Below are 15,640 nucleotides of genomic sequence, written 5' to 3' on the forward strand. Positions count from 1 at the left end.
GACACCAATATAATAAGCAAACTTAAAGGCCTTCCTACTTCACGCCTCCCCAAATGGTCATATTATATTGTCTTTTTTTTTACAAGAAAATTTTCTAATGTCTAAGTTTTAAAATTATATAACACGAGAATACCTCTTCAATTCTTCCATGGACAAAGGAACTTACTGCTTACATGCTGGAAAAAGTAACACGAGTGAGTCAGCTTAATAATGACAAGTGGACAGAGGTCGGTGATCTGAGTCAGCATCGACGGTGAGAGACGCAGCGGCGATTCTTCCAACGACTATATCGACCTTTTAAAGATAGTTTAACAGACCCAAACGTTAAATACCCATTTCACACCCTTTGGTACACAGGTGGCACTCATTTAGGTGTGGGTTCCATGCAATGATGCAGGCGTCCCTTCTTTTACCTTTACCATGGCCTAACTTCCAAGCATTTGAAGGAGGATGACGACTATTGTAGCGCAGTAATCGAATTCTCATTTAAAATTTTAAAAAAAAGAACTTATTCTATCAATCCATGGCATAGAGGATGAATGTTAAATAGAATTTTGACTGAAGTGTCAATATTTATGATTTAACCCCATTATGAGATGTTTCTAAAAAGAATGTCTTATTATTTCAACTTTTATATGAAAACAAATTAATCGTGATAATTAGTCTATGAGCTTATGAGCCTACCATGGGTCAATCACCATTGGCTTGAATTCTCCAATTTATTGAAGAAAATCCAATCTCTTTTCATAGCATCCGGAACACATCATAGTTGATCATTGACTTCCAGGCACCTATTAAACAATGTAGAAAAGCTTAGTCCTGGTTCCCTTGGTAACCAAGAAACTACAAAAAGAAAAGAGGGCAGATTCTACGATTGAGAAAAAGCAAGAAAAGAATAATAATAGTCATCAAGATAAGGAGTGAGGTGGAACACTTCTCAACTTTGTGTGTGTTTTTTCGATAGATTCCTCCTCTTTCGGCGGCCTCTTTACTTCAAATATATGGGCGTAGACTGTAGCTGATAGGTTCTTCCATGAATTCTTTTTCCTACTATTTGTTCACGTAAAACATGCTCAACTAAAATACGGAGGACACGTCTAAATCATCTCAACGAATCCCGTAAAACGAATCCTTAAATGACAAACATGTATCACACTAGTTCTTTCCCCCCTATTTCTACAAACATCAATAATCACCCTAAACATCTTCATCTCATATCTCATGTTGCTATGTTCTTTTCTTGTATAGTACATAACGACACTGTTGTAAATGACCTTATCTGAAAAACTCGGCCAGACAATGTCTCCTCTTCTCTCCAAACTTGCAGTAAACGTTTATAGATGGTACTGCCCTGCATTAGTAACTTGCTGGATTTCTCCAGGTCCGTCAAACTTCACGTGGCAATGTAGAGGATGACCACATAGCTGCGTCTCCATGTCAGGAAATGCATGGAACAAAAAACTGTTTGCCAGCTAGGCCTCATCTATTAATCCTGCTAAAAAGGAAGGGGAAAAGGAGAAAGATTCAACTATTGATGAATATATTGTTCAATTCTTAATATTATATGTGCATATAATATCTGACAGAAAAATCCTGGGGTGGATGAACTACTCTCACAACTATAGATTTCTCATTAGCAAAGATATAGTGACAAGGCGTACGATTATAACACTTTCAACATGTTACAGAAATAAGTCGAAGCACCACCTTTCTTGTTCCGCAGGGATGAGAAGCAGATCATGATCTTTTGTCAAACCTTCTCTCATTTGTCCTTTTCTCTTCAGCTTCCCTTCTCTTCTGCTGCCTGCAATTGAAATTAACAGAAAGAATCGCTTGATATAGTCTGGCTATGCCTTGACATGGCAAAGATACAAGTCTAGTAATCATCAAAAGATGTACATCCGATTTTTACACAATCAGATCTCTCTTTCTTCGAAAGAAAATGATCAAGTACTAGTTCGTAATGTTCTACAATCAGATCTCTACATCTTCATATAGAGACTGCTGTATCTCTCCTACCCTTTATGGGTACTTGATTTAGTCAATTATAATTGTATATCTAAATCGAAAACTCTAATGGACAAGAATAATGTATTGGACAATTCAATGGTTTTTTATAACAGATAAATGATTAAAATTTTTGTACTCAGTTGTTTAGAGCTGAGGAGTAGAGTAAGAAAGGGCATTTTAGGTGCTATGTGATGGTCATGTGATGCACTTCCTTGACATTCCAAGAGAAATCTATGAACAGAAACAAGACTTTAATCTTGCATAAATTAAAAGGATAGACAATAATGACGGTTTGAGCAACAATATAAGAAACCCAGCATTTAAGATTGCTAAAGTTGAGAAATCATGAGTCATTTAGGTTAACAAAAGAAGGTTGGATAATCAATTAAAATTATTGGTATAAGAAAGTAAATATGAAAATCTGAAGAAGGCTAGTGAAGAGGTGCCTCAATATGTTTCAAGGACATGAGTGGAAGGACTTAAATTAACAGATGAAAGTTTGCGAGTGTTTTAACTTGGAATAGCACAGAAGGTTAGCCGGCCACTAATTCTAATTATTACAAGTAAGAACTCATAAAGTTGATAATAAATTACTGGAAAATTTTTGATGGACTATTTTACAAGGCAGATATACAGATGTAAGAACTCGCTGATTTGTCATCATCAGAATCGAAACAAGTCATATTTATGCCTTGTCTCCTAGCATAGTCCAACATGAATAAATTAATAAACTAATTTAATGTTAAATATACTGACCATTCAATTAGCATTTAAGAACTAATTGCTGCCTCATCAAACACATAAAATCTCTTTCAATTTTGTCAAAAACAGGAGACTTGAAGAGAGGAACACTCTTGTACCAATAAGACTTACGCAAAAGCAGTATATCCAGCACCAGCATTGGCAGCAGTTAGAAGTGCTGCATGAACTCCAACTGTCGATAATTTATCATGTCCAGCAGAAAGTGTGCTACTCTTTACATCATCATCAATCTAAATAGCAAAAAATAATATATATTAGTACAATATTTACTTCTAAATCACAACATTTACATTTAAGATTATATATACAAGAATTAACTCAACCTTATCCCATTTTGTTTTCTTGCTTTGCCTAATATCTTTCATTGCAGCATCTACAGTTGCTGGAACCGGTGGTAATCCACTGCTAGCTACAGCCGAACTGCCAACAACTGGCCATAAAATAAGCAAGATAGAACAATTAAGAGACATCAACTACTGCCAGAACACATCTCAAAGTGACCAAAGGCACACCTAGAAACAAAGAGAAATTCTAGTGCATATAAATAATAGTACCTGGAATCTGTGCTCTTGTCTTCAGTATTGGTGCGACCATGGAAGGTTGTGTTGGTCCTGCAACAAAATCGACTTTCTGGCTTTTTTTCCTTTCCTGCTCCTTCCGTTCCAATTCACGCTTCATGTCAGCCTCTGTAATAAAAACATAATCCATGTCAAAAATCATGATTTAAAAGCAACGCGACTGGTAGCATATAGACCTGGAAAAAAAAACAAAAACAATGAGAAAGAGGAGCATCACAAGTAAGCATATAATTCATATATTAAGACATACTCAGTAATTACAGATACATAACTCACATGGAAATTGACTCTTTACAGGAAATTCCAGAAAAGTAAGTTCAATGTGGTTTCCTTTAATATATCATGCAAAGTTTGTCATTAGTGTTCTTTATTGTGAGTGAATAAATTGGAGATACACTTCCTCATATACAACCACATGTTACAACCTCTCAATTTAAATAAAATTAAAGCACATAAACACAGAGTTTATAGTGTTTTTCCTATGACCAAATATTGCCTTCCAATTTTTATACCTATTTTGAGCATTTGCTTCCGGATCATTGTCCAAAGACTACCTGCAGACCATCCTATTAACTATATAAATTTCAAATGGAATTTAGAATTATATACTACACACAAATCATCATTGTCTAGCTACCTGTTATTGGAGAGAAGTAGATTTACATAAAATACTTACAATTCCTTAAGCCAAATAACCTAACTCAGCAATAGTTGGTTCGGGGATTGCTAGAATCATCTCTTGAGCCCTATTGTTTACACATTGCCCTTTTCTGGTTATGTATTTTCCAAACTACATTACATAGAAAAATGCAATAGTGTACATCTAAACATATTCATAGTGCAAAAGTTACACAAATAGAAACAAACTCAACGATAGATCTCATCACTGATTAAAATGAACTCAAAAGGACATCTGAATGAATCAACAAAATACAAAAGGAACTCTTAATGACCTATTTCATCATAGTAGTCGCTTTTGTCGTACCCATGAGGGTCAAACACATCCTTACTGAAGCAAGTCCCTATCTGATCTATATCTTGATACCTCACAGCATGCTGCAAGAAATCTGGATTCCTGTAATCCTTTCTATTGCGCAAATCAGCATTAAAACTTTTCCCGGACTTCTTATATGCAAGAAATCTGTTCATTTTTTGCTGAAATAATGGCACAAAAAATATTAGAATCAGTGACCAAAAAAACGAGGGAAAAAATGGACATGCTAAAGGTACCAGATAATATATAAAAAAGAGTAACAGATAACATGGATCTATGCAATATCTTCTTACATAATCTTTCAGTTACAATTGCATAAAATTTGCACATTAATTTTCTAGTCAAGAAACGCAAGAACCCAATCACTAACAGAACTTCAAATTCAGTTCTATTAGAATCATCAAAGTAAATATAAATACACAACATTTTGATTTCTGAAGTGTAGCTAAGTGATTATATGTCTAAAAAAATGAATGAAATCAAATTACAATCATTAGTAAATGAAGTTAAATTCACAACATTGTAGTATATCATGTATTAATGGAGTAAAAGAAATTGGTGCAGACAATAATGAAGCGCATCTTAGCTGCCATGGTGTAATATTCATAAGAATGAAGCACAAGTTTATCTGCCAAATTTTAAGTAAACCAAAAAATGCTCTATGATATAAACAATTGCATGCTTTATAACAGTATAATACAGCAAATTTTGGAACTTCATAGAAATCCATGTATACTAGGTTGCATTTGGGCAATGAGAAAATAATGAATACTTTGCATGCTTTATAACAGTATAACACAGCAAATTTTGGAACTTCATAGAAATCCATGTCTACTAGGTTGCATTTGGGCATGAGAAAATAATGAATACTTTGAAGTAATTTTTTAATTTGTTGCCACAAATACCTGCAACTCCTCAGAGCATTTGGTTGTGACAGGTGGAGGAAGAAAACAACTCAGCGGATCATCCTTTTGCATATCAACAGAAACAGTAGCAGCTTCCTCAGCCTGAGCTACTTCAGGCTTTGTTCCAGTAAAATCCACTGCCATAATGGTCTCAGATTTGACCTGTTCAGGTACATCAGAAGTCTGAGAAGGTTCTATTTGAGTCCTTGGTGTCAGAATATGCACCATTCCAGGTGGTGTTCTTTCGTCAAGGTTTCCTATTAAGAAAAGAAACAGAAGTCAAAGGACAAAGGATGATAACTGAACAATGATTATTGATTACTGAGATCATATCAGATGGTACTTCTATTACAGACACATTTCTGCAACGATGATGAAGCATCCAAGATTCAGAACAAGAAAGATTAATTATATAAAAATCACGATGTATCTAGCTAATGAGAACTGTGGAATAGAAAGTCCATAAATCATCAGGAACAAATAGATCATTCTCATACCAAATGGGCAAAAGGTGCCAGATCCTAAAAGTATTCTGAGATGTAAAAAGTATTGCAATTATTCCTATTAAAATGCAACAGATATCTCAGCAAAAGCTTCTGATTTCTATCAATGAGATGAAGATATATTCTTAAGTTAAGGGACCATCAGAACGAATCCAGAGAAAATAGCCAATGAAGTTTAATAAATAAAATAAAAAAAATCTGTAGGGCTTGCATAAACAATTTCCACCAAAACCTAATTGCTCCTCATTGAACATCAACAAGGGCAAGCTACACTTGCGAGAAAATTATGCCAGATTCTGTCAGACTCGTTGAGCCAATTGACATAATTAGGTCATTCATGATAGAAAGAAACAAAAAAGATTTTCTTTACAATCTCCAGGCACTACATATTCTCTGTCCCTCTTCTATCTCTTCACAGTTTCTAGCTCATGCAGCTATTTATCTCTTCTCTTCAAAACTGTTATAGTAAACTCCTTTTGTTTTACAGATGGCTTTGAATCTTAATTAATTGCATTTCTGAAGTTTTTGTGGGAAAGAACTTAGTATATAATCATTGAGTGTCTCACAGCTTTAAATTGATAAATCTGTAGTATGTACCATATTTTGAGTCTAACAAAGCATAGCCATGAATTTATGGTAAATGTACCCATTTATTTTCGTCAAGTATAACCATAGAACACAATTGTGAATTTACAATGGTTATATTTTTTTGAATTCCACCCATAAAATGAGCCATATTACCCTATTTAAATAAAAGAATTCTACAACAAGAAAAAAAAAATCCTGTATTGCTTAGCATGTGTTCATCAGGAATTGACTGGGTTGGTAGGCCAACAGATGCTATTAGCCATATAAAAGAAATACTATGTCAGGGGCTCAAACAACTTCCTAAAATAAAATGCTCCTGCAAACAAAAATATACTTTTCTACCTCTTCATTGATAAATGAGAAAAAAAAATCTGCAATAATGGCTTGCGCCTTTTGCGTACGGGTTGGTGAATTTAGAAATTGTGCATGACAATTAACTGTTAAACCACAAGAACAAAAATGTAAGAACCTAAGGATAAATCCCCTGAGGACAAAAAGGTTCTAGATTTTGGTTTATAATTAAGACCAAATGATTTGTCAGCAACACAATCTAATTTGGAGATACCAATCAAATGAGTTACTGCAGATATCAAGGAAGATGTTCACCTGATCTCAATTCAAGCTTGTATAAGTAAGCATCCATTTCTAAGTGCAAATAGACAAGTCATCATGCATGAAAAGTTTGCTGCTGATTTCTTCTAGTATTGATAAAAGGGGGGCAAACATTAATCAACATAGATCAAGCATAAAGCAAGACAACTATAATGACCGAGTAAACCCTTACCGTCAATAACTTGAACCTCAGCACCGGACACAACACGATCGCCGCTAAGTATCTCCCCCTCCTGTCAAGAACAACTAGAAAGTCTAAGACGGATAAAATAGAAAATAACTCACCAAAACCAGATAAGCCAAAATCAATAGCTACATAATAACACCAATACATTCAAGATCTGTAGCCATAGAAAGAAAAAAAAAAAAATCGAGAAGCACAGATGAGATCAGCTCAAAGATCACCTCCGTCTCGGGAGACATTGCGGCCTCATCGTGCGCGTAATCCACTATCGCGAGCGCCCTCCTCATCCTCTGCGGATCCAAAGCCTCCGCAATCGAATCAGACCGCGGCGGAGGAGGAGAAGGGGGGGTCAAGGGGAACGGAGAAGAGTGCTGCGACCGAGACAACGGCGGCGTTGGAGCAACGGGGCTCCTTAGGGTTTTATGATACTCGCCGAGGTCGGCGAGGAAAGGAGATCTAGAATGTGGCAAGGGAGAAGGCTTCTCGAGGGAGGATTCCGACGGCTTCTGTGATCCACCGGAGTCCGACACGCCGGCGGAGTCGTACCGGTCGGGTTCTTCGTGTGTCTCGTCGTCTTCTTCCTCCTCATCGTTGTACGCGGCGGAGAGAAGGGCGATGCCTTCGGTCTCCGCTGCCATGGGAGGTTCTTAGGGAAGAGGAGATGGGCTCGGTGGTCAGGCGGCAGAGAGGAGGAAAGAGACACTTTGCCGAGGAAAGAGAAGGGAATTATCGGCGAGAGAGGTTTGCTTCTATAGACTCGGTGGAACAAAAAACCTAGCCCGAAATCTCGAGACCCAGGTCCGGAGCGGGATAGCCTAGTTACGGTACACCCATGTAGCCTATGTAGGGCGTGTAACCGGATCGAATCCGATCGAATAGATGGTGAAATTGTATCCGAACCCGTTTAACTTCATCAATTTGGATCCAGATATTTGAATTGAAATTATTTTAATTTGAGCCAATTTCGAGCTCTACCTCAAGCCTAGATAAGTCATTAAGCAAGTTCAGGCCTAATTTTGAGCTTGATCAAGCTTGAACTAAATCGAGCTTGATTTAGGTTTGAATCAAACTTAAAATAAGACATAATCAAATATAAAAATATAAACTAATAGAATTATTCATGTATTTGAAAAATGTATGGCTGGATTAGAATTCAAAACTAAACTATACAAGAATAGAGTACATAATAATCCACTTAAGGAATATATATATAATTATTTCGAGCCTTATTAAGCTTACCTGATTTAGCCAACTGATGATCAAGCTTGGCTCAAAATTATTTTAGAGTCTATTTTGAAGATTAAGCTCGGTTAACTTATTTTTTTATCTAAATTTGATCAAGTCGGCTCGATTATTTTGCCAGCCCTAGCGACGGCTAAAAGCAGGGACAAATAAAGAAAGAGAAGGGAGAGAAAGAGGAGAAGAATAGAGGAAGAAAAAAATGTCAGGATAAAGAAAATGAGGAAATACCTCTTCCCCCCCAAGCTAAGACTTTTGGTGTTGGAGAAGGGGAAAGCCATCAATATTAGCATTTGTGGAGAAATTGAAGAAAATTTTTGAACCCTAAGTGGAGGTCTACTAGGGTTGCTACTTCCTCCATCTGTTTGGGTTCTGAATGTAGCTATTGAATGAATAGTGGTCTAGGATTGCTCACCCTTTTCGTGTGTGTAGGTAGGTTTGCTTCTTGGCTAGCTCGAATCCTCTTTGGTCATCACGAAATTATGGAAAATTGGATCTTTTGTGTTTATGTAAAGGCTACGACATAATTTTGCTTTATTTATGCGTGTAGTTTGGGCTTGATGTAAAGTATTTTATCCTAATAATAACTAAATCATACGTTCACCCTTTGAGCCTGATTTTTACTAGAATGGGTATAGATGGACTTTTGTCCACATGTCTTTCTTTTTAAAAAAATAAAAAAGAAATTAATCTGCATCATATGCCAAATATGGATGAATTTATCGCTCAGTAAATGACACTATCTCTAGCATAATAATATATAAAGAATTTTATATGATACTAAAATTTATTCATTAACACCCAACATGATATGTACTTAAATAGTCAAAGAAAATATGATGTCAAGTAATCTCAAATTTATCTCTATGTTATATATATACTCATGTTAAATGTCTACCAACAAATCACATATAAATAATGTACTCGTCCTCAATCATCTCTATATATAATATAAAACAAGCATCACGTTATATAAGTTAGCAAAATTCAACTCCTATACATGCTAAACTTGTAGTATATTATCTAGTCCACCTAACTCGCTGATCGACACTCGTACTACACCTAACATAGGGGCAACTAGTTGATACCCATACTCACCCAAAATAAATACACTAAGAGGGAAAGTAGACTTTAGTAATAAAATCGTTTGCCACTTATCGAACAAATAGCTTATCACCGTAGAATAAAGACATCAGTCGTAAGCTCGTCATAATGGGTCAACATCGCGCATCGATGCTACCCACCAGAGCCATCAGCTCAACATTATCGCACTACCTATACGGAAGTCATGAGTCATTGCTCAAGGATGTCTTAACCCTATGTCATTGGGTACCTCTGGATCCACACCATTTCACCCTTCTACAATCATCTTAATACTCTTAAGGAATTTTACTCTCGTCAATCGCTTGGCAATGACAACCTAATTGTGTGGGATCCATACATTAATATCTCGGGCGTAGGCTTATGAATTATAATATAGTTTTCTCGCCTTTTACCATGGTTGGAGAGGTGTAACTACTATCGAGACAAATTAGTTAGACTCCTCAAAGTAGTGCACGTGCACTTGTGGCATGCTATTGTGCCAGATGAATATCAACACAGTAATTAACAAACATAATCGTGAACATCATCAACATAGAATAATTAGGTATTATATTGCATACATTATGTATAAGCAAAGTTTTAACTTGACAAATAACACCCACACTAGTGGACATTATCGTCGTAGAATAATTAGTTATTGTATTATAAACACGTTATGTCAACTAAATGTAGTCATCTAGATAGTTCTACCATACTATACATAGGGTTTTTATTTATATAGTTGTGTCACTACCTTTTATTATTAATTATTAGCAAAGGTGATAGTCCACTTGTCTTGATATGCTAATTTTCTTAATAATGGGAAGGCCCCATTCTAACCCTAGTTCACCCCAAAGTTCTGGCTGGTCTAAGAGAGATGTGGCTCAATAAGGGGAGCCCATCACTCTGTCAACCATCCATTGCGCAGCGAGCACCACACATGTTGGCCCCATCTCTTTTTTGATCTTTTCAAAATTTTACAATAAAATAGTCAACTTAGACCCGTTAAAAAGGAGAGATTGAAACATAAATAAGTTTTTTTTTTTTTTTTAAAAGGAGGGGGCAACAATAAAAAAATTCCTAAATTTAAATATCACTTTTACTTGAGCAATCCATGTACAACAAATTGACAATATATGTATGCTACCTAATAAACCTAAACCTGACATTGATGTCAATTACTCATATCTATAACTTAGACATTTATATATAATGACCGGTCTAAATATGATTTGGAGCACGACTGTCCTTTGCTTGCTTATTGCGTTCGCATTCCTTCAATGTGGTAGAAAAGTTGCCAATAGTTTGCAAAAAGTAAGCCGGACCACTTTCAAGTGATGGAGACATGGGGAAATTGTTATAGTTAGCTAAAATCCATGGATTAAATTTAATGACGACAAAAAACTACTGTTTAATTAAATTATAGCAGACTATAACAATAAGCATCGTTTAAATGGATAAGATGAGAGAAGCGGGTTTGTGGCAGTGAGGCTTTCAGTTTGGACTAGTCTCATCTTTGCCTTCAATATTGGGGGGGGGGACCTTTAACGTGGCGACCGTTTACACGCAAAGGGAATACAAGTTTGCTACGTTCTCCGAAGCAGCTTATCCACAGTTTACCACCCATTCAAAGGGAACCAAGCACAGGATCTTCTTGTAGAATGTAGATGCCGACATCTACCGAACTCAACTCATTTTGTGTAAGTGTAACCGTGTCCGCCCAGCTGGGTATTATAATGTATACTCACGTCACCCTTTCTTTTTGGCCACGTGTCCGTTAGGCTCAACGACTGGTAAGTGGTAAGCAATGAGCTGGTCGACTCTCCTCTCTTCCTTTTTTTTTAAGCATTTTATTAAGCAACCAAAAGCATCTAATCTTTCCAACAAATTAGAAGAAAAATAAACATATCACCACCAGAAGCTACTTGTAAAAAAATCCTATCTCTCTCTCTCTCTCTCTCTCTATATATATATATATATATATATATATATATTTTTAGGACTTATGCAAATTAATTAAGCATCTGCACCTTTGGCCTCTTTGCAAATCTCCTCAGTACCGACATAGTTATGGAATACCTTTCGTTTTATAAGGAATATTTCTGCAATTTCAGTATTTTAAATAAAATATTATTGTTTCCTCTTCTCTTCTCTGTCCCACATTGCAAATTTGCAATAATACAAATTGAACAGCATATTAAGTCAGTCTACTCGGACTATTCTATTTAAATAAACAGATTGTACTGCTTTTGCAAATATAATTTTTTTAAAAAAGTAAGAAGACAATTTGCACCAAAAAAATCCGTTACGTTCTTAATTTGAGAGGATAATATTATTTATCACTTTTTTTTACTAGACAATGTCCAGACTAAATCAATATTATTTCTTCCAGTTGGAACTTGGAATTGAGGAGAAAAATTTTCCATTGTAGAATACTGTAAGGATTATATATATATATATATATGTGTGTGTGTAATTATGTATATATATATAAGTTTATTATATGCAACCCAAAAAGGAAAAAGATTACATAAGTTACGGCGTTTCCAACGACATCTTCCTTTCTCACCACTGCCGGCCGTCTTCTTCTCCACGCCCTAAGTTTTAATCTATAACCAAATCTAGAGGGAGAAAGAGGAGAAAAAGAGAAGAAGAAGCCAACGCCGATGGCGGCGATCCCGGCATCGGCGGAGAAGCGCACGAAGAAGGAAACTCGCGGCCTCCTCCTCGGCCGTTACGACGTCGGCAAGCTCCTTGGCCACGGCACCTTCGCCAAGGTCTACCACGCCCGCCACGCCGTCACCAGCGAGAGCGTCGCAATCAAAGTATTAGACAAGGAGCGCATCCTAAAGGGCGGTCTCGTCGCCCACATCAAGCGCGAGATCTCCATCCTCCGCCGCGTCCGCCACCCGAACATCGTCCAGCTCCACGAGGTTATGGCCACCAAGACCAAGATCTACTTCGTCATGGAGTTTGTCCGAGGCGGCGAGCTCTTCGCGCGCGTCGCCAAGGGCCGACTTAAGGAGGACACGGCCCGCCGATACTTCCAACAACTCGTCTCCGCCGTCGGATTCTGCCACGCGCGTGGCGTCTTCCACCGCGATCTCAAGCCCGAGAACCTCCTCGTCGACGACAACGGCGACCTCAAAGTCTCCGACTTCGGCCTCTCCGCCGTCTCCGACCAATTGAGGCAAGACGGGCTGCTCCACACCTTCTGCGGCACCCCTGCTTACGTGGCGCCGGAGGTACTCGGGAGGAAGGGGTACGACGGTGCCAAGGTGGACATTTGGTCCTGTGGGGTTATCTTGTTCGTTCTCATGGCGGGGTACCTCCCCTTCCATGACCAGAATGTGATGGCGATGTATCGGAAGATCTACAAAGGGGAGTTCCGATGCCCGCGGTGGTTCTCGTCGGATCTCTCCAAGCTTCTCTCCCGCTTGCTCGATACCAATCCGGAGACGCGAATTACCATTCCTGAAATCATGGATAACCGGTGGTTCAAAAAGGGATTCCGACAGATTAAATTCTATATTGAGGATGACCAATTCCATAGTGTTGATGATGGATTTACGGACGACGAGGGATCGGGACCCAGCGATCGGCCTCCCGATGACGCCGCATCGGAATCCGGGTCTGAATCCGATTCATCCGTCGCCTCCTGCCCAGCTACTTTGTCGGAGGAGAGGCGCCGGACGCTTCCACGTCCCGCCAGTCTCAACGCCTTTGATATCATATCGTTCTCGAGGGGGTTTGATCTCTCAGGGCTGTTTGAGGAGAGGGGGGAGGAGACGAGGTTCATATCGGGGGAGCCGGTGTCGACGATCATAACGAAATTGGAGGAGATTGCCAAAGTCGTGAGCTTTTCGGTGAGGAAGAAGGATTGGAGAGTGAGCTTGGAGGGGACGAGGGAAGGGGAGAAGGGTCCCTTGACGATAGGCGCAGAGATATTTGAGCTCACACCATCACTTGTGGTGGTGGAGGTGAAGAAGAAGGCGGGGGATAGAGACGAGTATGAGGAGTTCTGTAACAAGGAGCTCAAGCCTGGGTTGCGGCATCTCGTCTACCAGTCGGCTTCCGTTCCCAGCATTGCTTCTGATACAGAGTAGAATGAGGTCAAACTAAGCTACTTTTCCTCTTCTCTCCTTCATAATATGTCATGTTTTTGCTTTTGCTCTGACAGAAGAAGAAATCTTAATCTGGTTTTCTGTATAGTATCTTTATTTGCGTCATTCCTTCTAGTTCTTGTATTAGAGAGATCCAAGTTGTTATTTATGTATTAGCAAGAAGTACCTGCGTTATTCAGTTTGGAGATCATATATATAATTTGTTGCAATTTCATCTTCTAATATAGAAGAGGGCATGTGTTGATCAAGTTATGATGCAGTGGATTGGACATCTTACTTAGTCACGACATTGTCATCCTTAGCTTAAAAGGAGGGTGTTTCTTACCGCAATTTTTAGGTATTCCATCCTCTCCTTATGCCTTGTAAATGTATTTCATTTACTTCTGACTTGGTTCATACGAATACTTTAGTTAGTAACTGCAGATTTTGAGACTATGATCACCCTGCATTCTATCATTTCAGCAGTATGTGGTGAAATATTTGAAAATAGATCTCCTTGAGATAAGTATTGCTGTCCATGGTAAACTAGTGCTTAGGATGAACTAGGAAGTCTTTTGGACTGTTCAGCACTATAAGAAATAAACCCCTTGGAAAAATTAGCATCTCATTCCATCTAATCTACAAAACTTGAGTTGTCAAAGTTATTTTACAAGTTTTTCCTATCTGAGGTCTGACCCTAAGTTTTTTTTTCCTTTCTCTTGCTCAAATCTTGCATCCAAGATATCATGATTTCTCAGCCATAAATCCTTTTCTATTCTTTACTAGCAGGAGATTTTCATCTAGCCTGTTAAAATACTTGAACCTGTTTGAAACTCTTCCAAATCCATCTCTGCATCTTCTTTCAAAGTCTCTTGCGGTTCACTATTTTCGAAGTGTTTAATCATGCTAGCCTTTTCATCTAGCAGGACTCTATTTTGGGCAGCGAGATTGTGTCATATTTTGCTACAATCGATCACGTTGACAATAATTGGATGTCCATTTAGGTGCCTGTATCTTATAATTGCCTATCTTAATTAGTCTGTTCTATCATGTATTACATGTTAATGCTGCTAAGATTTAGTTTAGAAGTTTCGTCAAAAATTATGTTTAGGAAACAGTTGTTTCTTTTTAGTATCTGTATACAGTTGAAGTTTGATGAAATGGAAATTCAAACTGTATCATTCATTGTATACTCATGCAAACAGTATTAAAGATAAATAATTACAACAGAAAGGAACCGCTCAAAGTTTAGCTGCTTACAGATCTTCTTTTGACAGGTGTGGTAGAATAAAGAAGAAAGGATCAGCAAATTCTAACTGATAGATGAAAGGACTTTGATTAATAAGTCAACTCCAACATATGTAATGCATCTTAGTCCTTAAGCTGAGTAGATGGGTGCTTGTATTTGGGTTGAAGGGCCATACTGTAACTAAGAAAGAAAGCCTATTCTGGGAGCATGAAGAAGTATCCCCTTGAAAATGCTACAGTTGTTAAGGATATGAAGCGCAAGATTGGCATCAAGATTCAGGTCTACATGATAAATACTTGGGAGTTATAAGATACTACTTTTCAGAAGCTTCTTGTGCCATGTGAAATCTTTGTATTCATGATAGTCTAACATCTACCGCTATGCATGTTCCAAATCTGAAGCAACAACCTTTCTCAACAAGGGTCGTTAGATGCAGCTAATCAAGAATCACTTGCAACAGTTACAAGTGAAATACATCCAAATTTAAGTGTATATGAATTTCAAAATTTTCAGAGTCAAAATTTCTCTAGATGTCAAGAGGACCGTTTATGTAGGAATCCATGGTTGGATTGTTGATGTAGAAGATTGAATCGGTGCTTTAGGTATGGCTTCATGTTTATGAATGCATTCAATTAAGTTCTGAATGAAGGATTGGTTTATTTTTACAGTTGAAGTTGACAGCATGCAATCAGAGGCTCAGATTTGGCACTTTATACTGAATGGTTGTGAACTCGAACTTTGAACGGTGTGGTATCAATATATCATGCTCAGGGTGAGAAGTCAACTATGAGTCATACTTTAATTTGGAAGATGAATTTTTGTGTTAGGAA

The 15,640-nt window shown here is 37.7% G+C and overlaps 2 protein-coding genes across 4 annotated transcripts; one reads left to right on the forward strand and one right to left on the reverse strand.

The window, feature by feature from the left end:
* Nucleotides 1–1,019: 1,019 nt before the first annotated feature.
* On the reverse strand, nucleotides 1,020–7,948 carry LOC140788273 (uncharacterized). 2 transcript variants are annotated; one of them, XM_073137458.1, is made up of 9 exons: nucleotides 7,358–7,948; nucleotides 7,125–7,185; nucleotides 5,250–5,506; nucleotides 4,304–4,505; nucleotides 3,327–3,458; nucleotides 3,096–3,202; nucleotides 2,884–3,002; nucleotides 1,708–1,804; nucleotides 1,020–1,492 (listed from the first exon to the last, which is right to left on the reverse strand). In XM_073137458.1, the coding sequence occupies exons 1-8, from the start codon at nucleotides 7,772–7,774 to the stop codon at nucleotides 1,738–1,740; spliced, it is 1,362 nt and encodes a 453-aa protein (XP_072993559.1). In that variant the 5' UTR covers nucleotides 7,775–7,948; the 3' UTR covers nucleotides 1,020–1,492; nucleotides 1,708–1,737. The 2 variants fall into 2 exon arrangements, with proteins under 2 accessions (XP_072993559.1, XP_072993560.1); XM_073137459.1 differs by having other exon boundaries at nucleotides 1,020–1,495.
* A 3,908-nt stretch (nucleotides 7,949–11,856) lies between these two features.
* LOC140788521 (CBL-interacting protein kinase 19-like) lies at nucleotides 11,857–15,477 on the forward strand. 2 transcript variants are annotated; one of them, XR_012109031.1, is made up of 3 exons: nucleotides 11,860–13,570; nucleotides 13,810–13,919; nucleotides 14,839–15,477. XR_012109031.1 is itself a non-coding variant. In XM_073137789.1 (2 exons), exon 1 carries the CDS (start codon nucleotides 12,125–12,127, stop codon nucleotides 13,562–13,564), a length of 1,440 nt encoding a protein of 479 aa, XP_072993890.1. In that variant the 5' UTR covers nucleotides 11,857–12,124; the 3' UTR covers nucleotides 13,565–13,570; nucleotides 14,839–15,477. The 2 variants fall into 2 exon arrangements, 1 of the variants encoding a protein (XP_072993890.1); XM_073137789.1 differs by lacking the exon at nucleotides 13,810–13,919 and having other exon boundaries at nucleotides 11,857–13,570.
* The last annotated feature ends 163 nt before the right edge of the window (nucleotides 15,478–15,640 follow it).

This window comes from Typha latifolia, chromosome 5 (assembly GCF_019914945.1).
Source record: "Typha latifolia isolate L0001 chromosome 5, TyphaL0001v2, whole genome shotgun sequence".
In the NCBI taxonomy this organism is placed as follows: Eukaryota; Viridiplantae; Streptophyta; class Magnoliopsida; order Poales; family Typhaceae; genus Typha; species Typha latifolia.

Bases quoted from the DNA above. Each gene is read 5' to 3' on its own strand.
- LOC140788273 (XM_073137458.1), bottom strand. From the start codon at position 7,774: ATGGCAGCGGAGACCGAAGGCATCGCCCTTCTCTCCGCCGCGTACAAC. The intron at 7,186-7,357 runs GTGATCTTTGAG...TGTTCTTGACAG, and splicing joins CAATGTCTCCCGAGACGGAG to GAGGGGGAGATACTTAGCGG. The intron at 3,459-4,303 runs GTCATTAAGAGT...TTTTTATTACAG, and splicing joins CGACTACTATGATGAAATAG to AGGCTGACATGAAGCGTGAA.
- LOC140788521 (XM_073137789.1), top strand. From the start codon at position 12,125: ATGGCGGCGATCCCGGCATCGGCGGAGAAGCGCACGAAGAAGGAAACT.